This window comes from Platichthys flesus, chromosome 20 (assembly GCF_949316205.1).
Source record: "Platichthys flesus chromosome 20, fPlaFle2.1, whole genome shotgun sequence".
NCBI lineage: Eukaryota > Metazoa > Chordata > Actinopteri > Pleuronectiformes > Pleuronectidae > Platichthys > Platichthys flesus.
In genome coordinates this window covers 19,583,200-19,610,183 of record NC_084964.1, presented here as the reverse complement: position 1 = coordinate 19,610,183, position 26,984 = coordinate 19,583,200, and the positions used below count along the sequence as shown (strand labels likewise).

At 45.2% G+C, this 26,984-nt stretch overlaps 3 protein-coding genes across 3 annotated transcripts; 1 reads left to right on the top strand and 2 right to left on the bottom strand.

Moving 5' to 3' along the window:
* Positions 1 to 81: 81 nt before the first annotated feature.
* On the top strand, positions 82 to 4,639 carry LOC133976158 (S-adenosylmethionine synthase-like). The gene is made up of 9 exons (XM_062414291.1): positions 82 to 335; positions 1,692 to 1,769; positions 1,890 to 2,012; positions 2,105 to 2,217; positions 2,352 to 2,495; positions 2,956 to 3,174; positions 3,553 to 3,735; positions 3,845 to 3,978; positions 4,053 to 4,639. The coding sequence occupies exons 1-9, from the start codon at positions 245 to 247 to the stop codon at positions 4,153 to 4,155; spliced, it is 1,188 nt and encodes a 395-aa protein (XP_062270275.1). The 5' UTR covers positions 82 to 244; the 3' UTR covers positions 4,156 to 4,639.
* Positions 4,640 to 4,904: 265 nt separating this feature from the next.
* On the bottom strand, positions 4,905 to 14,920 carry LOC133976162 (transmembrane protein 150A-like). Its single transcript, XM_062414294.1, has 8 exons — positions 14,690 to 14,920; positions 13,910 to 13,983; positions 12,855 to 12,902; positions 11,511 to 11,597; positions 10,322 to 10,389; positions 8,658 to 8,785; positions 6,353 to 6,530; positions 4,905 to 5,806 (listed from the first exon to the last, which is right to left on the bottom strand). The coding sequence occupies exons 2-8, from the start codon at positions 13,972 to 13,974 to the stop codon at positions 5,565 to 5,567; spliced, it is 816 nt and encodes a 271-aa protein (XP_062270278.1). The 5' UTR covers positions 13,975 to 13,983; positions 14,690 to 14,920; the 3' UTR covers positions 4,905 to 5,564.
* Positions 14,921 to 16,706: 1,786 nt separating this feature from the next.
* Positions 16,707 to 24,061, bottom strand: LOC133976163 (elongation of very long chain fatty acids protein 6-like). Its single transcript, XM_062414295.1, has 4 exons — positions 23,737 to 24,061; positions 21,213 to 21,344; positions 20,862 to 21,013; positions 16,707 to 20,186 (listed from the first exon to the last, which is right to left on the bottom strand). The coding sequence occupies exons 1-4, from the start codon at positions 23,829 to 23,831 to the stop codon at positions 19,756 to 19,758; spliced, it is 810 nt and encodes a 269-aa protein (XP_062270279.1). The 5' UTR covers positions 23,832 to 24,061; the 3' UTR covers positions 16,707 to 19,755.
* Positions 24,062 to 26,984: the final 2,923 nt, after the last annotated feature.

The following is a 26,984-nucleotide window of genomic DNA, read 5'->3' as shown; positions in this document are numbered from 1 at the left end:
AGCCCCTGATCCACACGGAACCCTCCCCCCCCGCATGTGTGTGGATGTTTTCTTAGCCCTATATAGTCCAGCGTTTTCCGCCTGCCCTGCCTTGGACTGTGATATTCGACAGCAGCCAGAGTCTAGAGCACCGATCTAACGGTCTTGGTCCTGTTTGGATAAGAAAGGCAACTTGTGCCAGAGCAGCTTCTCTCCTGGTTCCACCAGCTCAGCCCACGTCAGGCAGCTCCCAGAGGGATCAAGAATGAACGGCACAATGAATGGGGACTCCAACCACGACCATCAGGAGGGGTCCTTCATGTTCACCTCCGAGTCGGTGGGAGAGGGACATCCCGGTGAGTTGGACGTCCTCTCCACGGTCCCTGTGCGCTCCGACACTTCATGTTCCAGTGATCATTGATGACTCTGAGGAATGTGCAGAATCCAGAGCGGTGCAGCGTAGAGGGGTCACACTCCACTGGCTCAGAGTGTGTTGGGTTTAGAGGATTGTAAAGAGAAAATATGAACGTGATGTTTAGAAGTAATTTAAACCGAGCAACAACAAAGTTTCTCTGCTTTTTTAACTTTGTCAAACAAATGATCTTTTTCCTTTACGTTGTCTTAAAGTTGTGTTACGTTAAGTCAACAGATTGTGTTACCACATGACGACAGAGGAGATCAAATGCAAACATGTCAGTTCTCTGGCTGGGTGTTATGTCCAGTGGACATTCTATCTCAGGGTTTGGGCTCCTCCTCCTGAGGGAAACTCCTACTCTGCTAAAAGCTTCACTCCGTCCACCAGCTGCCAACTGACTGAGTCTGTCTGTTGTTGTGTAGGTCAGCAGGTTGTGGTCAGTACCTTTTTAGATTTGATCTGAACAGACAAACAAAGCGCTGCAGATTCTGATGATACTTCCCTTGCTGCAGTTGTTCGTCTTGTTGTGATAAGAACCACCTCCTGCAGCCAGCCACCAGGAGGCGATATTGGGAGCTGACGTGTCGTCCATCTTTACTTTTGGAAATATCTGCATCCGTGACACAAATAAATCTTCATGCATTCACATAAAAAGAGAAACAGGTCGATGTGATAGAATCTGTGCAGCAAAGAAAACAAATCAAGTCGCTCAGCCAACGTGAAGCCGAAGCTCTAAACCTAAACTCAACTGATGCTGCACCTGTTGCTTCTGATTTCTTAAGATTTAAAACTCTGCTCAGGAGAATTAATGGAAAAAAGTGTCTTAATGATTCAAAAGTAAACGTTCAACTGGTTTGTTGCAGTTAAATCTGTAAACATCTAAAAACTTTATCTCCAAAACTCACTAATCGATTCCTAAAACCCTGATGTGACCTGCACGTCGTGTCAGATGAAGTTGGAGCTGAAGAATCCGGTATTGTAAGTTTTAAATGAGCTCCTGAAGTGGGTGTGGTGGTCGGTGACAGCTCGGTGGTGCTTCGATGATGGGATGGAGTTTACCGTGCACCGGTCACTCGGCCACGGCTTCGGGCAAGGCACCAGTCCAGAGCTATTCATAGGCCTGCAGCTCCTGTTAGGACGGATGTGTAGTATCACTGAAATCTGATCTTTTCAGGCTGAGATGAGGAATATGACCTGTACTGTAAAGGTCACACGGGGACACGACCTTCTATGTACAGAGATAATAATAATATTATGATTGGATGTGGGACATCACTGTTATTCAAATCCTTTTCAGATAAGATCTGTGATCAGATCAGTGATGCTGTGCTGGACGCTCACCTGAAGCAAGACCCCGACGCCAAAGTGGCTTGTGGTGAGTACAACAACTGCACAACACTGTTTTCAGGGCTTTGTGTTTCTTTTACCACTTGTCGGGTGAATCCTTTGTGCCATGGTCCCTGTTCACATCAGTGTAACGTCCTGTGTCCAACAGAGACGGTGTGTAAGACGGGCATGGTGCTGCTCTGTGGTGAGATCACGTCCCTCGCCAACGTGGACTACCAGAAGGTGGTGAGAGACACCATCCGACACATCGGCTACGACAACTCAGCCAAAGGTGAAGTCTAAAGACCATGAAGACAAACTGGACACATCCCGGTGGTCAGGCAGTCGGACTTCAGTCCTGATCCTTTGCTCTTCTCTCTCCAGGCTTCGATTATAAGACCTGTAATGTGCTGGTGGCCCTCGAGCAGCAGTCGCCTGACATCGCACAGGGAGTTCACATCGACCGCCTGGAGAACGACATCGGAGCTGGAGACCAGGTCGCACAAACAACACAACACAACACAACACTGGCTCTTATGTTTGTGTTCTGCAGAATCTATAGTTTCTAACTGAACTGAGCAACAAACAGGACATCAGCTGTGTCTCACTGTGACTCTCTCTGTGTGGACAGGGTCTGATGTTCGGCTACGCCACAGACGAGACGGAGGAGTGCATGCCCCTCACCATCGTCCTCGCACACAAGCTCAACGCTAAGATGGCCGAACTCAGACGCAGCGGGGAGGTTCCCTGGCTCCGGCCCGACTCCAAGACACAGGTGGGATCAGGAGACACAGGATTCAAACAGCCTCAGGCGTCACTTAAAAAAATAAAGATATATTTAGATTGGTAATAAAATAAAACGTTGACAGAAGGACCAAGACAAATCTTCGTCCGGCCGCTGAGCCTCGCTCCAGTTATAGTGAATACTTCTCTCTCTAGAATGTGGGACAGGGACGGTCGAGTCCAGAATGTGCTTACCAGCAGACCCCAACCGGAGCGAGCTGGTATTTATCATCTGAGCTGGGAGACGCCATGAGCATGTGCACTGGACGTATGCGTCTGTATTGAGTTCACCTCACACGTGGTCTACAGCTGGAAAGAGCTCAGACATGAAACGAGGCTTGTTGCCACGCGTGGGAACTTTAGGAGGATTTATTAGAGTTGTGTTTTATGGATCCAGGTTGACTTACCTTACCACCCCCCCCCCCCCCCCCCCCCCCCCCATCCCCATCAAGGTGACGGTTCACTACACCCAGGAGAACGGGGCCGTGATCCCCCGGAGGGTCCACACCGTGGTGATCTCCGTGCAGCACGACGACTACGTGAGTCTGGAGGAGCAGAAGGAGGTTCTGAAGGAGAAGGTCATCAAGGTGGTGGTGCCCGCGAGGTACCTGGACGAGAAGACCATCTACCACCTGCAGCCCAGCGGACGCTTTGTGATCGGTGGACCTCAGGTAACGGTCTTCAGATGTCTGTAGACCAACAGCTGATACGACTGATAATTGTTATTGTAAAAAGAAAAAGGTTATTTTCCCTGAATGAACGAAGCAAAAATATCCATGAAGGGATACACAAATAAACACTTTAAATAAACGCACAACATCTTCTGCATAAGCCACACATGCTAACTCAGTTAGCATTTTAGCTGAATTAGCAGAACTATCAGGAAAGCAGAGAAACAACAACAGCAACTAAATGTTCCTGCAAAGATTGAAACCGTGATGTTTGAACTCTTTTTAAATTTGCATTTATTAAACTGAACTTCATCCAGTGAACTGAATGCTGATGAAAACATGGAGGATTCTGAAGCTCTGTGTGATCTGCTGCTTCAGGGTGACGCTGGAGTGACGGGCAGGAAGATCATCGTGGACACATACGGGGGCTGGGGGGCCCACGGCGGGGGGGCCTTCTCTGGAAAGGACTACACCAAGGTCGACCGCTCGGCGGCCTACGCCGCCCGCTGGGTGGCCAAGTCTCTGGTGAAGGCCAAACTGTGCAGGAGGGTCCTGGTGCAGGTGAGAAGGTTCTAGATGCTCCACACGGCGTCAGCAGCGTTTGTTGTGGAACCTCTACACTGCAGATCCCTTCAGGTTCTGGTCAGTGACCCTCTTTGTGTGTCTGCAGGTTGCGTACGCGATCGGCGTCGCTCACCCTCTGTCCATCTCCGTGTTCACCTTCGGCTCCTCTCAGAAGAGCGAGACCGAGCTGCTGCACATCGTCAAGAAGAACTTTGACCTCCGACCCGGCGTCATCGTCAGGTCAGTGGAGTGGATGATGAACTTTGAAGGTTCTGATCATCTGAACCTGTTTCTCACTCATGTTTGGTTTCCAGGGACCTGGACCTGAGGAGACCAATCTACCAGAACACGGCGTGTTACGGACACTTCGGCAGGAAGGAGTTTCCCTGGGAAACCCCGAAGAACCTCAACTTCTAGTGTGTCTGTGTACCGTGTGTGAGAGTGTGTGTTGGGGTATGTGTGTGTGTGTGTGTGTGTGTGTTTTGTGGTATAGATAGCGACCCTCGTGCTCCTGAAACCTAGTAGGAGGAAGGCAGCTGCCAGCGGACCAGGGGGGGGACGGGTCGGGGTGGGGGTGCAGATAACCTCTGGTCATTGGACGAGGAGCGTCGCTCTTCAACGGAAACAAGAATCCAAGAAGTGAGCCTCTTGGTATTCCTGTCACGGGCCGGCACTCGGTTTCACACAGTTGTCGTTCGCAGCTATTTTGGCTTTTCAGACCAAAGTTTGAAGGAGATCAGCCAATCACACGTCAGCAGAGACGTTCAGAACCACAACGAGGCCGCAACAACAACCACAAATACACACTTTTGTATTTTTGTACGACTGATACTCTGACACAGGGCCTGTGGGTGTCCCAGGTTTGGATGTGAGGCTGAAGCAATAAAGACTGTGAAGCTTTGGTTTCAGTCGCCGTGTTTTGTTTTCCAGCCTGAAATCACACACGGTTCTGATATTATGTGACAGACTATCATCTTTCATATACGTTTCATATATTTGATAATAAATCGTTAATTATATCGAGAACTGCAGACGTTTAAAAAACTAAGTTAAAATACGTGAAATGCTGCAAAGACATTTTAAACAAAGTCAAAGCAACAATTTAGTGAATTATAAGAACAGAGAGTTTAATTTACAGGAAAATAATAATAAAAAACACAAAATAATGACATTATATTTCCCATTTGCTTTAATTTATTTTTGGTTGGATATACACTGTTAAACTTTCAAATTAAAATCAAAATATAATCAAATATTGCATCTTAACGTCCTCGTCTATAGTTTGGTCCCATTAAAGCTGTAACAAGTCATTTTTAACGACTTTGATCTTTTACAAAACGCTGAATTTATGTAAAAAATAATATATATACAACAGAGCTTACGGTGAGTCGGCTACTTTTACAAAATAAAGAAGCACAAAATACAAGTTGAAAAACCTTGAACATCTTTTAAACGTGAGGACAAAACCATTTAACATGAAACAACATTATTCTTGGGACATCGTGATCGTCCGTCTTTTGTTGAAGGTTTTCTGGAAACGTCTCCTGACCACCGAGGTAAAGAGAGAGAGAGCTGATGATGAAACTCCCTGAGCGTGAACTGTAACGACCTTGATGTTCAGGCTGAGAAACTTCAGCTGATTGTAAAGTTGAGAGAACTAAACCCAACACAGATCTGAGTCTTTGTGTCCAGAGGCTCTGATCTGACTAAGCAACGTTTTACAGTGTAACTCGTCCTTTAAAGTCTTTGGTCACCGCTGAGGAGCCGCAGCTTGGAGACTCTGTCCCTGCATCCTCCAGGGGGCGCTGACACACGCCACCGTCCAGTTATAGGATGGATAAACTCTCCGGCTGATGGTGGTTGGCCCCCCCGCCCCCCTCGGCCTTGTGCTCGGAGAAGCTCTGTACTCCCCCCCCCCGGGACAGGACCATCAGGGTGTCGCCCGACATGCCCCCGAACTCGAAGGCGAACGTCCCGTAGAAGAGCATGATGAGCGAGCAGTAGAGCCACTCAAAGATGGCGGAGGCGTGCTGCAGGGCGAAGCTCTCCTGGCAGAAGAACACGCCACCTGGTGACGGGAGGTTAAGGAGAACGCAACTGCAGGAGGTGAGAGGAGGTTCCTCACACCTTCACACACATGAAGACAGACAGATGTTCAGGACCTGGACAGACGTGAAGGCCGAGGTCAGACCAGATGTTTCAGCTGCTCTGTGCTCTGCCTGCACACAGGGAGGTAAATCTGTCTTTTCTCCAGCAGGGGGCCACGTAGCACATCACAAATTTAAAGCTTCACTTCTTATTGTCGACCGAAAATAAAAATATGAGAATCAAAGTCGCACAAAGTTTTTGAAGGAAAATGTTCCTGTAAAGAGTTTAACTATATAAGATATAATCTTTTTTATAAATTTAAATGTTTTATTTAGTATTTATTTCAAATAACTATCGAATTTCTTGAGTAAAATTTGCCTGGAATCAATAACAATTGCCAGTTTAAGTGACGTGTATATGACAGGTGTCTATGAAATTATATTTTTATGCAGCTTTTGGCCCAAAACTCCCAAAACAGGAGATTTAAATAAAGCTGTGTGTTCAGTGAGAAGAGATGGAAGGATACTGAGCACCAGGGCGATCAGGGCGAGCAGCGCCATCCCCACGCGCACGTGTCCCACTCGGTACTCGTCCTGCGTCTTGGCCAGTCGGTAAGTCAGAGCCGACTGCAGACACACAAACAACATGCTGCAGGGGAACGCCACCCCGGCGCCCACGTAGTGAAGCACCTTGGCAAAATCCACCTGAGAGACACAATGAAAACATGACTGAGTTAAAGGAACGGCTCAATAATCATATACTATAAAATGTATATATACAATGGGTGATCACTTTCACACACGTCATGAATTATTTAAGTTCACTGCGTCACATGTTCTGAATCGACTCTTGATCTCACACTTTCTTCTAATTACCATCAATTTATTCATGTTATTAATGAACTGATTAATTCTCTAAACTGACTCACACAGTTTTAAAATCTAAAAAAGCGATTTCTAATCCTGGAGATAATCACTTCCTTTGCAGGATCAATAGCAGGAACATCTGTAAACAACAAAGATGTGAAAACACACAAACACGTACACACGGGTTGTGTTGACCTGACAGAGGCAGTCTGGGTATCACTGTGTCAAAATACTTTGGGACAAAGGATGTGAGAGGGCAGGACAATCTGCTCCGAGAGACTGAACGGCAGGTGAACTGTTAGTGTCACGAGCCAATCATGTGTCAGCGACTCACACACACACACACAGACACACACACAGACACACACTGTTTGACAGGAGACAAAGAAGGAGTTTTTTCTGTCGGATGTTTTTGCACAAAACTCAGAGTTTCCGTCCTCGTCTGAAACGTGAGGAGGCCGAAAAGCTTCCAGAACACAAACTGCTAAATGTCAACATCAGAAGAACTTCAACATGGTGTCCTTCATTCGACCTTTCAAGAAAACCAAACGCATCCCTCATGTAGAGAAGCTAATAATCTATATTTAGATTTTAGGACGTCTGGATTGGTTGAAATCAAAGTGAATTCATTTTGAAAAACAACTCAGCTCGACAACATCAGCCCACCGCCCCGTGCCTCAGGAAAACACTGAGGGTCATTATGTAAGATGGATCAGGGAGGACGACCCCACAGCCAATCAGAAGAGGGGGCCCGCCCGCACCCCCCCTCAGGGCCGGAGGGTGAGCGGGAGGAACGGCCCCCAGAACACAGCTGAGGGGCCCAAGTGTCAGAAGAGAGGGAGCAGGAGGAACCTGAGACCAGAGGAGAGGGCCCCCCGAAAGAACACACACACACACACACACACACTGTGTGGTTGTTGCGTCACACACAGAAAACACACGTGGCCACAAGTGGAAGACACAGACATTTGACTTCTACTCATCAGGTCGACAAGAAATAATATAAGTTTCAGATCTTGTTATTATTATCTTACCTTATTATGTTGTGATTTGACCTTAAAGCTTAAACATCTTGTTTAGATAAGTGCTGTTGAAATAAAGTTATTATCGTATCGTATCATAAAGTTAAGTCGTTTTAAAGTATCAGCAGAAAAAAATGATGAAATTTCACAAATAGTTTCTGTTGCCTGAGAGAGTCGTAGTTTGTTGTGAGCAGGTGTTGAAATACCAAAGTGTCAGAGCGTAAAAATACTGCTCAGCTCCTCGGTGTCACATGACAGCGTGAAGACGTCTGCTCATTGGTCCACACTGGCTGACTGACAGGCGGTGGCACCACGGCGGCGGACATGGAGACGAGCCGAGGTGCAGAAGAAGAAGAAGAAGACGAGTGTAAACAAAGCAGATTTTGAAGTTCAGGACATTTATCAGCCTCTGCAGAACAAAGTGTGTTTTCTGTGTAAGAAGAGTAAAGAAATGCAGTAAAGTAGAAAACTGTAAACTTCTTCCCTTAATGATGAGTCTCAACACTGCACAGGTCTGAACTGGTTTTACTGTAAATGTTAAATACTCTTCACATTCTGCTGCGGGCAGGAACCGTCAGGAAAGATGATTTAGTGCCGACTGTTTTTCTCCGTCAGCTCCTCGTGACCTCTGACCCTTCGTCTCCAGAAGCCACGTTGATGACCCATTCATCACGTAACGTCTCATCTGAGGAATAAACTGTCCTCCAGGTGGAAGAGCTTCACCGATAGGACCAGGGTCTGTCTCACCACGTTATTAAGACTCAACCTCCTGAGACCATGAACGTCCGAATGCTTCACTGCCGAGGATCAACCCACCAGAGACAGCGGCACAGTGTGTCCTTCTGATGATCCAGCCATGTCCTGAGTGTCCCTGATCAATAACCAACCGGACAACCATTCAACTGGACAATAAAGACACACACACAGATCACGTTGTGTTTACCTGGAAGTTTCCCACCATGATGAGCCCAGTGGCACAGATCCATCCGGTGGAGAGGCCGGCCATGTTGAGGACACAGTTCTGATGTCTCTCGATCACGTGGGCGTAGCGCAGGAGGCCGATCAGCATCACTGGGACGACAAGAGACACAAAGTGGAATGAAATTCATCGTCCAGACACTGTGGACACCGAGGACGGGGGGGTGGAGACACTTTGTTGACATGTCCTAAATTAAAATACATAAAAACAAGTTCAATCAAACTGTAGGAAGTGGCAGAAACTGAGCTAAACTTTTCTCTCCCGTTCTTATCGAGCGGATGAATCAGGTGTGAAGCGCTGATGCAGCAGATCTGTGTGGAGCGCCCCCTGGTGATGGAGAGCGGCTCCTTCAAAGCGTCACAGCGGCTCCACACGTCCGTCTGATGCAGCTCACATCTGCTGCTCATCAGCAAACACTCGTGTTGTTCATCCAGCCGCTCGCTCAGTGGTCGCTCTGTGAGCGTAGAGCGGCGATCAGACGCCATGTCGGGGTTCTTCAGATTGTTTCAGCGCCGGCAGCTCAGAGGGAGAAACTCTGAGATCTGTAGGAATCTCATCTCCTCTCACACCGAACACACAAGTTCAACCACGGCCTCACTCACATGAAACGTTTTGTGATAATCAATAAATATTTCCTAAATTGTTTTAGAGAAATAAATCTTTCTGGTATCAGCTTCTTTAATTTGTCACTTTTAATAAATGTAAACAAGACTCATATATGACTACTACATTGTGAAGTTGTGTGAAGTTGTGTGAAGTTGTGTGAAGTTGTGTGAAGTTGTGAGGAGGACGGGACAGTCAGTAACCAGCTGTGAGATAAGAACCTCACACAGAGAACAGAAGGCCGAGCTGAGACAAGTTAATGAGCCGGTTAAACATCCTCAAATTCCAGCGTCTTCTCAGAAAACCTGAAGGAACCAGGTGCTCGCTGGAGAGAGGTCAGGACACGGAGCAGCTCCAGGAACGAATCATCTCTCACCCTGGCGTCCTTGTTTCACGTCACCGGCCTCAGACCAAAGTGAATATCTCACTGCTCAGAATCGTGACCACGTAGATGTTTGTATTTTTGTTTAATTTCCCTTTTGCCTGCTGTTTTCTCACGTGGACTCACTGGGACATTTTACCAGGGGCCTGCAGGAGAAGTTGAGTCCTCACATACAGAACCTTCCCTCTGTCTGCAGAGGAAACGGAGATGACACCTGTGAGTCCTCGGGGTTTTAAAAGCTCAGTAGACCAGAGCTATGGTGGCTTCCTAGAGAGCAAACCCTCAGAACCATGAAAAACCTTTATTTAGAGACTAGAGAGAAAATAATCAATAGTCTCTGTACAGCATGAACCCTGAGCTGACGACTGGACAGAGACGTTTCAAAGCAGCACAAGTCCGAGTGGAGGAGCTGCCCTCACGGTCTCAGGCTGAACCTTCGTGGGCACATGAGTCATAGAAATGCAGCGTTCATGGCACAGAGTGAATCGTATGCAGCTGGATTCAGAGGAACAGAGACTCGGCTGGAGACGCTCCAGCTGAAACAACAAGTCCTGAGCGAGTCCAGAGTCCGTGGAGCAGCCTGTGGAGTGAATGTGAGCGAAGCAGGGAGGTTGTGTACGGAACCCTCTGCGTGGACACTCACCCATGAAGGAGCCGGTGCTGCAGATGAGGCTGAAAAAGCAGCTTTCAGGGGGCAGCGTCCCACATTTACTGAAAAGAAAACAGAGGAGCAGAGGAGGGTCAGTGTGGGCCGGCCTCCAGGCTCAGTGGGATAAAGGTCAATCGAGTTCTCTCAGCGCTCGGTTTGGATCCATCACCTCCGGGTTTCACTCCCCGGCAGGAAATGCTTTGTGCACACGTATAAAAAACTTTGTGTGTGTGTGTGTGCTGAAGTTAAAACTGTGTGTTTGTGTTTTCTCGTGGAGCAGCTGCTCACTGAGGAGGAGACTCGCCGGGAGGTCGAGGAGAGAATGACACCGAGGTTTTTATCTGAAGATCGAAAGATTCACGACCAACGATGAAACTAAGAAGCAGAAGAACTGTCGTCAAAGAAAGATGAAGATTTTATTTCTTGCATCTTGAGCGTCGGCGGTTTCCTCGTTTGCATTTTGCGACTCAGTGTGGCCATATTTCAAAGAGTAGATCACACACACAAACACACAAACATATACAAACAAAGGCTCCTCTTCCTGTGGAGGTGAAAAGGTCCTCCTCTCTCCCCCCACTCCACCCCCCCCCCCCCCGCCCAGTCAGACAAGTGTGGACTCATCCAACGCACCGTGCAGCTGCTCGACCAGCGACTCAGCCACGTATCCTCCAGCAGCTCGACTGGAGGAGAACATGCATTTAAAAACAGGTGGTTTATGTGTTTGGGTGAAGATCAGATATAATAAAGGATATGAAGCCTGTGCTCTGTTCCTCAGGCTCCGTTCACACCTGGTTTTTAACACCAGGGACCTGAGTGACCCGGGACTTTGGGAACTGAAAGACGTGTTGGGATCAGGCAGCTCAGATTGCAGAGACACGTGTGGAGACACGTTCTGACTCCAGGTGGGAACTCGGAGCTTCACCTGTTCTCAGATCACCTGAGAAACTTCAGGGACTCGATATCAGAAATGTGCGATTGTGAGAGAAACAAAACAACTGTCGTCATGTAAATGAAAGGTTACACAAGGGGTGTCAACAAACCAGAAGGTTGTTGGCTCCATGCCGTGCTGTGTCCTTGTGCAAGATACTGTAAGTATATACTATATAAACAGTTCTATACATATTGAGAACTATGTGTAAAGTTCTATAAATACATAGAGTGAATTTCCGGTGTGTACACTGACCTGATGAGTGGAATGTTTTCCAGGGTGCAGCACAGAACAGGATCCCTCTGTAACTGAAGCGGCTCCTCACAGGACTCGTTATAAAGCCTGGAAACACACACACACACACACACACACACACACACATATATACATATAGACGCTGGTCAAACGCATGTGATCTCACTCGTCTTGAATTGAGTTTATAAAAGATAATCAATTGAACCTGAACTCAGCAGAACGAGCCTCAGTGACTCAGAGTGAAGCTTTGATTCAGAAGTTAAAAAAGCAAATGTGTGTTAAAGGTTTTGAGAATCAACTTGAGGCTCCGGAGCAGATTTAGGTGAAAGGTCATCTGAATAAAACATCACAGAAGCTGTACCATTTTACCTCGAATGACCTATATTATATTAAATATTAACATTTCTACACAATCTGCAAAACTAAACCCTCAGACAAACACAGAAAACGATTCAGATGAGAATAAACTTTCAAACTTAAACCAAGTGTTTGTCTCTTGGTTTCTGAAAGTGGAGATTTAATCTGAAGTAACTGAGATGAGTTCACACACGTGACCTTTAAACTCGTTTATCATTCTTCCTATAAATATTATATCTTCCTAATAAAAATCTGTTTCTTTTGCAGATCCATCCATCCGTTCTTCACACGTCATGTCAACATTTTCCCCGGCAGCATTTTATTTTCTTAATGTCCACCCCCCCCCCTGTCTCCACCTCTCGTGGCTCTTTGATTGGTTGACAGAACTTGGCAGGAAGTGGCGAGCGGGGCCTTCGCTGGTGAAGTTTGAGAAACGTAGAAAATGAGCTTTTTCCTTCATAAACACGTCGGCTGAGGAGGAGGAGATTTTTCTTCCTCACTTTCCACAGTCTCACTCTTTCCACACTTCTCACAGTGGACGTCTGTCTGCTGAAAAGCGATTATTCACCATCAGGGAGTCTGTACACTCATGTTATTGTTTGTCCCCAGACTTCATCGGTTGTGTTCATTTATGTTATTGGATATTTATATTAAGCTGCAGATTCAGGTGATATAAAGTTTCATATTAATACACCGTCACCGTCTTCTGTTGTAATTCTCTGTCTGTGATTGGCTGATTCTGAGAACTTTAAGGTCGGAGAGACGGAGACATCCCAGAGGGGTTGGAAAACATTTGGTCGTATTTATCAGGACGAACAGAGGAAGAGGAACAAAGTGTGAAATCCTTGAAGAGACACAGAGAGTCTGAAAGTTGAACATTTAGACTCGGTTACAGTTTGTGACAAGTCTTTAAAACTCACAACTGATTGTAACTATATCAGTGACAAGATAAGTGTGTGTGAGTGTGTGTGTGTGTCTGTGCCGTACCAGTTGTGCACAGGGCAGACGTGCTGGTTGTACAAGGCCATTGCGTATCTGAAAAGTTAAAGCAGAGAAGAACATGTTTAGTGACGTGCAGGAGAACACAGGTCACATGATGGTTGTCTCAGCCGCTCAGTCTCTGTCCTGCAGGATGAACACTGGTTGTATATCAACACGATTTGTAAAAACCTTTGAGATCCCGACTTCACGTAGCGCTACTTAACTTCTGTAAAACGGGGGTTTACACGCTGATACTGAATGTAAAGATGGAGAACATGTAAAACCACAACTTTCAGGTGTGGTTACACAAATAGATCCTTGTTCCAAACCTCACTGACCTTTTCACTTCTTCTTGGAACTAAATTCTGGAGACGAAACAGACTCACAACGTGTGTTTGGATGGAGCAGACGTTTAAAATGTGATTGTTTGTTCAACAGTTCTGTTTGTTAGCTACTTAAACATCGACTGTAAATAAAGATCCATGACGCCAAAATATCCGGACGCTGCCAATCTCGCAGATTTGGAATCAAGGTCCCGCCCATACACAAGCTCGACCAATCCTGAGTCAGTCTCAACTGTCAATCATGATGTCTCCATGTCAGCCATGTCATTATCTGAAAAACACGTTCTATCATCGATAAAAGAAACGAAAACACATGAAGCTGATCTTTTAAAGATGTTTTCAAAGTCTCTTCCCTTCATGTTGTATGAATTATTTAATAACAGAGAAGAAAAACACACAGATTAATAACTCGTTTAAAGGTTTCCTGCGAAGTTCCACCATACAAGCAGCTCGTAGTGAATCTGAAGCCCCCCCACCCATACACACACACACTTACACACACACTGTGTCACACAAACACCAGACAAACCAGAAGGAATCTCAAGGACAACACAACAGAAAACCAACAACTTCCAAAAAAGGACAAAGCTTTGGATTCAGTCGTTTGAACTTTGTGCAGAAAGTGGAAGTGGTCGTGATCCCTGAGGAGCAAACACACATCTGTACAGGAACACGTGGATGTGCACGATATTTACACAACAACACGGAGGAACTTACACAAGCCATATTCCAGTGATGGTGAAGACAGGCAGGCTGACAGGAAGGATCATCCACAGAGACATGGTGATCACCTGGAGGTCACAACAAACTCTGTGAGTTCACAGAAACATCAGGAGATTGTTGAAAAGTGGATTTGACGCACAAAGCCTCAACACACACACAGAAACTCAGTTTAAAGCGAACATGGAGGAGGAATCTTCTCAGTGCAATCTGAGCATCTGCGTCCTCGACTGTGGGAGAACATGAGAAGACACTCAGAGCTTGAGCTGAACTTTTCTTTCACATAACTTCAGTTTCCAAGTTCAAAGGAGCCTCAAATTCTACTTAGTTCCTGGAGCCTGATGAGAATTCACTTCTCCAGTCGAGGTGATGAAAGTCAAAAAGACAGAAAGATTCAATAAAAGTGACATAAAGAGACAAATCCTCATATTTGAGAAGCTGCTGAGTTGATGATGAAACTTTCTGTGATTTTCTGATGATTATAAAACACTGGAAAAAACGTAGAAATGACTCATGAGGATTCACTGAAGCTTCAGATCTGAACAACCAAATAAAACTGTGACTGAGACTAAATCTCCTCATTAGACAAACTGGAGGATTTGAGGCAACTTCAAACTCTTAAAACCACGAATTAAACCAGTTAAAAAAGACAAATTCAAGATGGAACCTATTAAAAAATAACTCTTATAATAAATTACACACTTTATCTCCTTTGTTAAGACAGACATGTTCTTCATGTAGAATCATCAGAGGAACCTCAGTGAAACGTTCTCTCACCTCTGGTTTGTTCCTCGGTGTGTGGAGAGCAGAAGAAGAAGCTTTAGCCTCCTCGTCTCATCTCAGATCCTCCGGGCTCCAGGAGAAGTTGCGGGTCGCTGCTGCGGGTCCGGGCCCCGCACACCGAGCTGCTGCTGCTGCTGCTGAGCTCATCGTCCACACCGGAGCTGGAGCGAGGCGCGCACACGATGCGTGGCCACGTTTCCATTCATCCCCGCGACGCGCACTCTCCTCCGGCTGCAGCCTAGTGGTTGTAGCCCGGAGGTGGAGAGAGGAGCTGGAGTCGGTGACTTTAAACTCCTCCCAGAGCAGACTGTCTCCCCCATCCTCCTCCTAACCCTAACCCTCCTCCTCCTCCTCCATCATTCTCCTCCTCCCTCTCCTCCTCCCTCTCCTCCTCCCCCATCCTCCTCCTCACCCTCCTCCTCCTCCATCATCGTCCTCCTCACTCTACTCCTCCTCACCTTCCTCCTCCTCCTCACCCTCCTCCTCCTCCATCATCCTCCTCCTCATTCTTCTCACCCTCCTCCTCCTGTTTCATCCTCCACATCCTCCTCCTCACCTTCCTCCTCCTCCTCCTCCTCCTCACCTTCCTCCTCCTCCTCACCTTCCTCCTCCTCCACTGAATGGGACAGGTCAGGATTTCACAGTGTGCGTGTTTAAACCTTATCTCACTGGATGAATGAGTGGATTTGTCCTGTTCTTGTATCTCACACAGTGTGTGTGTGAGTGTGCGTGTGTGTGTCTGTGTATGTGTGTGTGTGTGTGTGTGTGTGTGTATGTGTGTGTGTGCAGAGTGTGTGGAGGCCTCACGGTGTTTTAAACTCCGCACATTGTCCTGGATCAGGATCTTGTCCTGTGAGCTCCTGTCTCTAGATCCTGCTCATCCTGTTCTCGGTGCAGTTCCTGGAAACAGATTTCACAGCTGCTCGTCACTCTGAGGAGAAAAAGAGTCTGAGATGTTTCTTTGTCTTTTGTTTCTTAAAGAGCTCAAAAGGTTTTCCAAGAAAGTCTGCGTGCTGCCTTCAGGGGCCTTCTGGGCTTTCTGTGTTTATCAGCCTCATCGAAACCTGGTTTCCTTAACACATGGTTTCATCAAACCAGAAACTTATTCCTCACAGTCTCAGTCCATGTAGAGATAATCTGTTAATATATGTATTTATATATGAATTTTTACAGAACATGCTGGATGGATGAATAGTAAATACAAACGTTTTTAACCTCATTATATTACTGCATGTGTGTATTATATAACTGTATATATTATGTTACTGCTATAACTCTGTATGTATGTGTATTATATTACTCTATGTGTTATTATACTGCTGTACATGATACATATGATGATGCATCACAACACAAACTGCATTTACAATAGCAGTTGTCCGTGTTTTGTGTGCAACTATAACTGTCAGATTAAAAGTAATGTACTTAGTTACTTAAACAGCAGATGTGAACATTTGCGTTGTAGTTTTGGACAAAATTAAACTTCAACCTTTGAATGAAATAAAAAAGAGAAAATCCTTTGTTCGATCAATTTCTGCTGATCAGTTGATGCATTTAAGATGACAACTACATTTTACCATTTTCAGGGTGCACCTGAACGCAGCCTCACGTGTCTCCTCCCGTTGAGATGTTGCTCACAGCTGCTTTCACTTAACTGTGTTTGGCTCGGAAATCAGAGACGTCTGTGGTGAAGCTGAAGTTTCCGCAGCTTCTGAGAACCGTGAACGAATCTGACGAGAGACTGCGGCCACACGAGGGCGCTACACACCTTCCTACCAACACACCTCCTCGGTTTATCACATGAAAGTAAAGGACAACAAGTACGTCATATTTAGAGACAGACACAGACCGATCACAAACAACAGTTCACCTCAGAAACAACAACCGGAGACATTTTAAAACCAGAATTTATTTTAAGTATTTATTATAATAACATTTCAACATCAGAAGCCCTTAAACTGTCATTTCCCTTCAGGTGCAGTAGGCAGCAGAAACCACCAGGGGGGGGGGGGGGGGGGGGGGGGGCTCACATTAAACCAAGGTAGAGAACCTAACAGCAGAAGCTTTGTTTGGCACAGAAATGACTCAGAATAGCATCAAGTTTATTGAGTGGTCGACTCCTCCAGTGATTTTGACTCTGAGCGGTTTTACAGTGAATGTCTTCAGGCTCCGAGACATCGAAACAACCTGCAGTGAGTTCAACTACATCAACACAACAGACACACAACGAGTTTGAAGCGCAGCTCCTTCGACACGAGCAGCTGCCGTGGACGGAACAAACAGTCATAGTGGTCAACTCGTGTTTTCACAAGATGGAGAAGCTTCGTTTGACATTAGCATGAAACACACAAAACAACAACAGGATGACATCTTGTTACACAAATTCAACCCACCCCAGACAACCTCTCTGCGTGTTCAGTGTCAATGGCTTTGAGAGTTCTTCTGCCATCCTCACCCGTCTGCTATCAGTGAGGAGGTGGAGGTGGTTTGCAAGCAGATGTGTGGAATGTAGAAACGCATGAACACAACATCTGGATGGAAGAGAAACTGCACATCCTGGTAAAAACATCTACACACGTCAGATCTGCTGGAGAACGTTTTCCACTACAACTAAATAAATACACAGGTTATTCAAAAGGGATCCCAGCCACCCCGGGGGTTTCTCTGTTCGCACACCGAGTCACAATCAGCACCTCAGAGAACGGGAAGAAGCTAGTGTCGATCTCTGCAAGAATCCTCCTCAGACCCGGTTTTTTCATCTGCACCACGGGAATCGACAGTGTGGACTCGACAGTACATCAAAAAAGAGAAGAGAGAGAGAGAGAGGACACAGGATGGACGTCGCCGCTTGTTCTTCAAATTTACACAGAATCCAGAGGCCGGATGTTTTCAGCCTCGTCCCGTTCACAAACTGTTCAAACGGAGTAAGTGCTGAGGACGTGTGCACCTCACAAGTAAATCCCCCCACCCGCTCAAAAGATGATTAATAACAATAATAACACTTTAAATACTGTCACATTAAATTCTGTTTCTATTGTTCTTGGGAAACAGTGAGAACCTTCACCTCTTCTGAGCCTCCAGGAAAATCCTTCATGTGAATCGAGGTTCTCAAACAGACAAATAAAACTGGAACAACAGCGTTAAGCCTTCACAGCACAGAGCACGAAGCAAAGTGTGGTTTCATACGATGGAGATAAATCAGAACCCAAACCCCATTTAGCCAATAAAGACATAAAGGCCCAGAATCCAGTGTGAACACAAGGAAACACATTCGAACCCTTTTCCCCTGAACCTCAGACAGGTTCATCCCCAGGTCCCGTCTGCTCGCTCGCTGCAGACCAACACGTGAACGTCTCAGATCTTTACAGGTTATTTTAGATTTGATCTACACGACTTTATTTTCCTAAGAGGAATGAATCGATCCTTTGTGACAAAAACATGATAACAACAAGATAAGAAAACAACAATGTCACTGAGTGTTTAAGTTAGTCCCTCATAAACGTTTAAGAAGTGCTGGGTTACTTTTCAGTTAATGTTTAGTAATTTTTCATTTTTAAATCTGTACTTCGAGTACACTGGTTAATTTATTATCCTTCATTTCAAAGTATAAGTGCTTCGCTGATTGATTTCTGAGGTTTTGTGACGGCACGATATCACGATTAATGTATAAATAAGACTTCTCTTCAATGCCCTCAGTAGATTCTCCTTCTTTTCATCCACCCGTCTTCTGAAAAGCACGGAGGTGTGGGGTGGAGCCATAAAGGTTGTATGTAAATCTACTTATAACTGTGGGAGTGGTCCTCAGGTGCCTTCACACACGGAATCAAACCTCTGATAAAGAGAGTTCCTTTGTTCACAGAGACCTTTACATCCAGTTCCTGGAATATATTCTGTATTTATGGCTGGTCCACCTATTCAAACTCCTCATTAATAAACTCATTGTTCAGTGTGAATGTCTCAAGTGAGGAAGAGGAGGCAGAACGTGCAGAAGAATGTAAACACACGATGTGACAGCAGGACACGTCGGGCGCGTTTCAAACCCCAGGTCCTAGAAGTTCGATTCTGAAATAAGGAATGATCCTCCTGCTCGTTTGTTTGTGTGTGTGTGTGTGTGTGTGTGTGCGTGTGTGCTGACCCCCCCTCTGACATTCAGTACATATGAAGTCTTATTCCCTTTTCATAGAGTTTCTATCCTGCAGGTTACAGTCGTGCTAAAAGCTAAAAGACGTGGTAGTTCCAAATTTTGGGGAAATAAACTGGTTCGTTGTTCTTTCCCAGCGTCGAGGAGACGGTTGAAGTCACTGGAGCTTAATTCAAAGACTGTAATCGGGGGGGAAGCTGTCTGTAAAGTGATGAAGAGAACTCTCAACATCTCAGAGACGCACTGATCAATAATCTTCATCTGGGCTTTTATGCACAATCTGTAATTTCTTGAAATTCTACGCCTGTGATCCAGTTGGTGAACAGATTCAAATGTCACGAGTCAGTTCTGTAACGTGAGAGAATAAAATGAATAATTGTTGTTTTAAGCATTCAATTTAAATGTTCTTTGTTTTTTTTCAGGCTAGCAGTTTCCCCCTGCTTACAGTCTTTATGCTAAGCTAAGCTAACCCCCTCCAGGCTGAGAAAGAGTGTGAACGAGTGTATTTCACAAAATCTGGAACGAATCCTCAACATTTTACAACAGTTTGTTCTAGTTCAGATCTTTTTCACCTTTTCATTACAACATAAAAACATTTGTTCATCACCTCAGACAAAAACTTGTCTTTCATAGGTTTAGATGAAGTGAGACATGGACTCTCATGTTTCTATAATCACTGTGAAACATCGACTAATCACCAGATCATATCAAACCGTGCCGAGGCAGAACCAGCCTCCTCGCTCCTGCTGTGTCAGTGGATGATGTGTCAGTGTTTAGAGCAACAGACGAGTATTAAAAGTCAGTTGATGATGACGTAAGAAGAGGAGGAGCCTGTTCACCAGCTGTGACTCACACATTCATGGCTCCTCCCTGTCGGTCATCTCTGCGGTTGGCACACGTTGACAGGCGCTCAGGATCTCTACTCGGCCTTGGAGCCTTTGCCGCTGGAGGCGCCTCTGAGGTAGGAGTTGTAGAAGAACATGGCGAACAGGATCAAGTAGCTCAGGTACATCATGGAGCCCCATGTGACGTTGTCCATGTTGGACGGACAGCGCACCTCGTGCATCCAGTAGTAAACCAGGCCCAGCACCGTCAGCCCCATCACCATCTGCAGGATCTGGGTGGCCGTGATGATCATGGCGAAGGGACGGGGAACCCGCAGGCCGCCGGCCCGCGCCGCGTAGTAAGTGTACATGAAGGCGTGGACCACGTAGTTCATGGTCATGAACCAGCCGCCGCCGGCCACCTGGTCCTTGTAGGAGTACCAGGAGTAGATCAGCACGGTGATGTGGTGGTACCAGTGCAGGAAGATGAGGCGCTGCTTCCTCAGGATGATGAACATGGTGTCGCCTGAGGGACACAGAGGGGAAGTCCTCAGGTCACCACAGATTAAGATTCATCTTCTTTATATGAAAACTGATATTTTACAAAACAAGCAGAGCTGAAAAGATGAGAATTTAAATTTATGGTTACACTTTAAATTATCAAACATCCATAACGTGTCTTTGATTTAAGATAACGACATCTTGAGGCTATGAAAACAGACGCATTCTTCACATGCACACGTGGAGACGGTTCTGAAGCAACACGTCCCCTCAAGCGTGTTGTTGACTTCCTGATAACAGGTCACATGGTGGAGCAGGTCGTGGTCACGTGACTCTGAAGAAACTCCTCGTTCCTGAGAGAAGCTCCCTCACACAGACGCAGGATGAAGTTTCTCTTCTGGTTTCTACACTGATGTTCTGTGTGATGTGGTGAAGTGAAGCTCGGACCAGCAGGAGGATGAAGACTCACTTTCTGCCGGTGGCTGATGAAACATCATCTCTATCAATCATGCACTAATAGAATTGTCCTGCCGCCCCAGCATCTGCCTCCATTTGGCATATCGATCGGCCCGCCTCCATTACAGAGACAGCCTCCAGATCCAGAGACGCACGTCTTCAGTTAATATCAGATGAGCCGACAGGAGCGTTCACGAGCTGAGAGGAAGAACAGGTCACGAGAGAAGAGGTTCTGAAGTCTTACCCAGCTCGGGGGCTTTGCTCAGGACGAAGGCGTAGGCCCAGAACTTGGAGACGGGGGCGCTGTAGAAGCTGATGTCACACACGGACTGTCTGAAGCCGCTGGTCGTGAGGATGTGCGTCATGTAGAGTCCGGTCCTGATGGCTCCGATGATGCTGCGGAGCAAACACACAACCAGTACACACATTAACAAAGGAGGGGGAGGGGTGTGATGACCAGACCACAGCTCCTTCTTCTTAACTGGACGTAATAAACTGAATAAAGAAAATGAGACACTAAAGAAAAGACATTGACACGTCTCTGGTGTCCTGTGTCCCCTCAGGAGCGAGGAGACGGATGCAGAGCAGGACTCACCTGAACACGGCCAGGCTGAGCGACCACAGCACCAGGGGGCGCCGCAGGTTCAGCTTCGGCCTTTCCCTCATGAAGTGCTGGCCAGCGAACACCAGCGCAGCGTACAGGCCGCAGAACATGAAGGACTTGCTCCTGAAGACAAGAGGAAACACTCATTAGCAGAATGAAGAAACCTCCGGCTGCAGAGGAGATGCTCAGAGGAGACGTGATGAACACATGAAGGACCTTTGATATCGGTGACATTTCTTTATCTGATAAAAAACATGATAAACCAGCCCTACGATGGCTCTGACCCCCGGATCACCTCATCACACCACCACTCACAAGGTGAGGCAACACACAACGAGGAGATATGAGGAGATATGACCGTCTGGGTCGCGGCTGCTCGTCAGGTCCACACATGACATAATGTCCTTTTCAAAGTAAAAGTTCAAACTGAATTAAAAAGCCTCCTTCAGCTCAGATTCGATCATCAATCAAGATTAAGAGATTCGTTTATGACACCTGCCAGTCTGACAAACACGTCTGGATGATGAGGTCATTTTCACTGTAGGGCTGGAAGGTGCATACTTCTTCATATATACACCTCTACAGCATCTGTCTCTTTACTGGATGAAACCACAATCAAATCCACTAGATCCAGATGTTTATTGGATCTTCACCACATTACACACACTCTTACATCTCACCCTAACACTTAGGTGGTCCATGAATTATTCCCTAGGTAACTTTGAGAAAACACAGGATCTGAGTCGAGGTGAAAGAGGAGTGTTGCATCTCTAAAGTCCACCTGTGTGTATGTGTGTGTGTGTGTGTGTGTGTGTTTGTGAGTCTGTGTGCGGCTCATTAATACTGCCTGAGAACAGGAGCTGATACGACAGAGGACGCGTCCCTCTCTGCACACTGCAGCATGGTGGCGTTTAATTACACCCCTCAACCCTGAGTGTGTGTGTGTCTGTGTGTGTGTGTGTGCACTTGCATACGCGCCTGCTAAAACAAAAGTTCTTGTTCTGATAATAATGATGAATTTCCTGTTGGATAAATTCTTCTAACCGGAGCAGAACCGTGTTTGTGCAGCTGATTGTGCGTCGGTGACTTTCAGGACTAACTGATGGTTTTAGTGTGAATCCTTCCATCTTCTCTCGGCTGCTCTTCCCTGGCTCCTCTTTAATCTTTAAGGAGCGGAGCTGTGGAGGGAAGAGGAAACACTTGATGCCTGAAGACTTTTCACTGAACCTGCTCCTGCGACACAAACACAGCTGCTGCAGGAGTCTAAGCTCCACTGAAAGAATGTGGTCTCACTAGGTTTCCCTGGAGGAGCTGCTCAGCAGAGCTCACGCCCTCAGCACGAGACTTCCTATTGGACGAGGACGTTCGTTATGTCACTTCAGTCCTGAGGTTGTGTATTTCTGTTTTCAAGTGTCTGTTACTTTAAATCTCAGGTAAACACATTTCAGTCCACTCACGTCAATTTACAGGTTTAAGGCCGGAGGTTAAGAGAAGAGAGTTTATGAACTTCCAATTAGTAAATAAAGATTCTGTTCAAGCAACAATAAACAAAGATATTTAGTTTGACAAGGACAAACAGGAAATCGTCTGATTCAGGAGACGAGAATCTGAAAATATTGAACGTTAATTATATATTTTTGCTCATAAAGTGAGTGAATGGGTAAATAACTCATAACTAATCAACTAATTAACTGAAGATCTGATATAAAATCAATGGATCCTCATGGAACAGCTTTAAACATGATCTGCATTATTCTGAAATTAGCTTTTCTACATTAAATACTTTTACTTTAAACAGATTTTGCTGATTTCGTACTTTTACTCATGTAAAAAATGTAAATGCATATATATATTTTAAATGATGTAAGACTTCAATTCACTTATTATTATCAATTTAGAGAAACACTGATCCTCAAATGTTACTAACTCATCAAAATATCTGCAGAATATTTTCCTATTTATTGTTCAGGCTTTAATATGAACTTATTAAAATGATGCTGATTGAGTTGCTGCAGCATCAAAGTGACTTTAAGCAGATTTAGATACTTTTGTACTTAAAAATAGAAACAAAAACCTTGAACCTTGAAGTTCAAATACAAATTCAAATGTATTTTTACTCTATTTTTGCAGTAGTATTGACCCATGAGTCTGAATATTAATATTAGTTGTATTTATGAATATGTATTTGCATGAATGCAGATGAGAGGTTGTGTTTATTTCAATAAACAGATGAATTATCATCCCTTCATCCTGAAGGACGTTAGATAAGAATCATGTGAATCTGGATCCTTCATCTGTTTCTAATCTGGTTTCAACTAAACCGGTTTGACGCTGAGCTGTGAAACATGAATGTGAAACATAATAAATATAATAAAGGCTCCGCAGCCCAGGACACACAGTGCAGACTCCAGCCCACCACCCTGCACTGTCGGCCGGCCTGGAGGAGCAGGAGGAGCAGGAGGGGCACCAGCAGGAGAACCAGGAGGAGAACCCGAGGACATGTTTGATTTCTCACCAGTTTTCCTGCATCCACTCCAGAGCTCGACGTTCATCGAAGCTCCGCTCGAAGCCGAACTCCACCAGGCGGAGCTCCGTGTCGTTCATGGTCATTTGTCCCGCGGAAGGGGCCCGATGTCCGGCTGTGGACGAGTCTGTGAGGCGGGGAGGAACCGGAGGCACACCGGGGAGAGGAGGTGCACGGGGCGGCTGCTGCTGCTGCTTCGTCCGGCCGAGGAGAAGCGGAGGTGACCCGGGAGAGGAGGATGAAGAGGAGGATGAGGAGGATGAAGAGGAGGCGCCACCAGATGTTCTTCCTCACTGACGCTCTGTCGTCAGGGACATGTGGTTACTATGATGCACACCGCTTCCGGTCCGGACCTTCACAATAAGACCTGCCGCTTCTGGAGCACAGCCGGTAGCTAACGGAGCTCAGGTTTTACATCGATGTTAATTTATTAATATTTACAGTAAACTATTTACAGTCAGGACACAAAGACGATTTAACAGAGTAGATGAAATGAGCAAAAAGCTGAAACATGGTTTATTTTCTGATAATAATAATAATACAAAAATAAAATACTAATAATACATAAATCCAATTATATAAATGAAAACACTGGTCATGTAAACTGAGGCGCTGTTAACTTGTCCAGGATCTTAACTCAGGAAAGAGAACAAGAAAACTCGTTGAACACTTTACTCCCTGGAAATAATCTGAATTTGTATTCCCAACTTTTACTGTGAAGGACAGAGCTTTGATTTCCTGTCACTGTTAAATGTGACGTCATCGGAGCACGTTTTGGGTTGATGGCAGAGGTTGGGGGGGGCTAGTGTGTGTCAGGTGGAATCATCTACAGTGAAACTGAGTCTGAAGTAACTAGTTCCAGTTACTCAAGTATTATACTTAGTTACAGTTGTGAGGGTCATGGAGTTAACTTGAGTTTTTACATTTAGACTAAATTATAATATATCATGTTAACTTGAGCCTTTTACTCCACTGCAGTTACCAGACAACTTTAGTAACTTTGATTTGATTCTTACAGATGAGACAGAGTAAATGTAACATCATCGTGCGTTAGTTAAAATGATCCACGTCTTTATCAGCTGCAGCATTAATACAATTCAATCATTTCATAAACACTATTGTTTATTTTTAACTTCATACAAACCTTAGAGTTAAATCAGTGCGACTTTTCCTTCACCTCAGATTTATTACTGCTTTTAAATGTAATAAAGATAAACAGACAGAATAGAGATGGACAGACAACTGCAACAGCGACAACTTACACTTTTTACACATTTTATTTTCCTTTAACTTTCTACAAGTGTGTGATGTGTTATTATGAAGCTTGTGCAGTGAAACAGAGAAAAGGTCTTTGCTGAAGCCTTTAACCTCCACGTGTCCCAAGCTCCAGCTCCTCACTCAGTCACAGACTCTTTATCTTTACTGCACGGCGCTCATTGATCGTTCAAAGGGGAACTTGCTCATTGAGGTCCTGTAGGAATCTGTGCTAAAGGGCAGTGAGTCCGTCACAGTGAGGTGTGCACTTACATAACACTCCACTGAGCTGTGCAGCTGCACTGGTTATTGAGCAGAGCTGATTCACCAGCAGGGCAAAGATAACCAGGTTCATTGTGTTCCCACTGATTGTTAAGAGAGTCTGCACAACTGAAGGACAATATTATCCTCAGTGAAGATATGATCCTGCTTTATCAGCCTGAAGCCTGAAGCCCTGTTGCACAATCTGGATTTAAGACCTTTTTTTATATCAGCTAACATTCGTACAAACGTGATAAATGTCAAAACGACAGCAGACATCTCTTCTGGCCAAGATAGAGCAAGAACACGTTGAACACGACGGGTATGAAACACATTTATGAGACGTTGGTGACGTGGTTCAATTATATGATGAGAACAATATATGACAGAGATAAAACTAGAGAACCTTGGCATTCTCATAAACTTGACATTTATAGGAGGGAGGGAGGGCAACACAATACTAACAAAGGTAACACACTGAAACTGATGTAGAGCATAATTCAGTTCTTGAAGCTGCAGAAAAGTAACAGTTCAAACCAGTGAGGAACGCAATGCTCCTCTCTGCCAGCAGGCGGCAGCAAACAGCAGCTTATTTTTACTGTGCAATGCAAAACTCACTTTATAATCAAACCACGTTAAAACTCTTCTAAAAAACATTTCAGGGTTTTTATGCAGAGTTTTGTCAACGTGGAGAAAGTTAATTGTTTCTTATGTCATGTTCCTTGTTGGTTGTGGAAGTGAGTTTTTTCCAACACAAGATCTTAACACAAAATGTAAATTATGATGTCGAACAACATAAGTGCAGAAATTATTTATTGATTAATTGACTCAAACACAAACTGTAAAACAACTCTGGGTTGTTGTTGTTAAACATCATTATAAATACAACACAAGTCTCAAATAACAACACTATTCAAGTAGTAAAACTTTACATATTACACGTTTTAATTGTTAATAATAATATGAATAACATAACCAGCAAACGCCTGGTTAAAAGCAACATAACATTCTTGAATCATATGTTTCATCAGTTTTAAGAGGCATTTTTAATCTTAAGTATATATGGTATGCTTTTTCTGTTCTTCCATTATTTCTTGTGTTTCTTGTCTTTATAATGATTTAATTTAAATCCACTCTGAACCTGCGTTAAAGCAACACTACACAAGGTAACCGAGCTACAGCGCCCCCTGCAGCCACGTGCTGGTTCATCATGTTGGGCTGAAGTGGTTTTTAGTTGTATTACCCATGATCCTCTGCTTTTTAATAACTTCTGAGTCTTTTTAACTGATCTCAGTTCAGCTTCACTCTTCACCTGGAGCTGGTTGTGACGGTTTGTGACTCTCACTCAGTCAGTTCTTCTCTCAGGAGATGGAAGCCACTCAGCAGGGTCACAGAGAAGAGACGCTCAGGGAGAGAAGGAGGGAACCTTCTCATGTTCACACATTAAAACTCATCATCATCAAGCTGCTGCTTTAATGTGAACATGTGGCTTTAACTTCTCACCTGCAAATAACATGATGCACAAGAGGGAGGCTGCAGCTGCGCATGCGCAACATGAGGAGGAGGGCGAGAGAGAGAGAGAGAGAAGGGGAGAGAGAGAGATAGAGAGATAGAGGTAGAGAGAGAAAGAGAGAAGGGGATATATATATATATATATATATATAGAGAGAGAGAGAGAGAGAGAGAGAGTTGAGGCAACAAAACGTGGATTCAACACGCAGCAG

Bases quoted from the DNA above. Each gene is read 5' to 3' on its own strand.
- LOC133976163 (XM_062414295.1), bottom strand. From the start codon at position 23,831: ATGACCATGAACGACACGGAGCTCCGCCTGGTGGAGTTCGGCTTCGAG. The intron at 21,345-23,736 runs GTGAGAAATCAA...TCTTGTCTTCAG, and splicing joins GAGTGGATGCAGGAAAACTG to GAGCAAGTCCTTCATGTTCT. The intron at 20,187-20,861 runs GTAAGACTTCAG...TGTGTCCCTCAG, and splicing joins GAGCAAAGCCCCCGAGCTGG to GCGACACCATGTTCATCATC.
- LOC133976162 (XM_062414294.1), bottom strand. From the start codon at position 13,974: ATGTCTCTGTGGATGATCCTTCCTGTCAGCCTGCCTGTCTTCACCATC. The intron at 12,903-13,909 runs GTAAGTTCCTCC...TTAACTTTTCAG, and splicing joins ATCACTGGAATATGGCTTGT to ATACGCAATGGCCTTGTACA. The intron at 8,786-10,321 runs GTGAGTGTCCAC...TTGTCGTCCCAG, and splicing joins CAGCACCGGCTCCTTCATGG to TGATGCTGATCGGCCTCCTG.
- LOC133976158 (XM_062414291.1), top strand. From the start codon at position 245: ATGAACGGCACAATGAATGGGGACTCCAACCACGACCATCAGGAGGGG. The intron at 2,013-2,104 runs GTGAAGTCTAAA...TTCTCTCTCCAG, and splicing joins CTACGACAACTCAGCCAAAG to GCTTCGATTATAAGACCTGT. The intron at 3,736-3,844 runs GTGAGAAGGTTC...GTGTGTCTGCAG, and splicing joins GCAGGAGGGTCCTGGTGCAG to GTTGCGTACGCGATCGGCGT.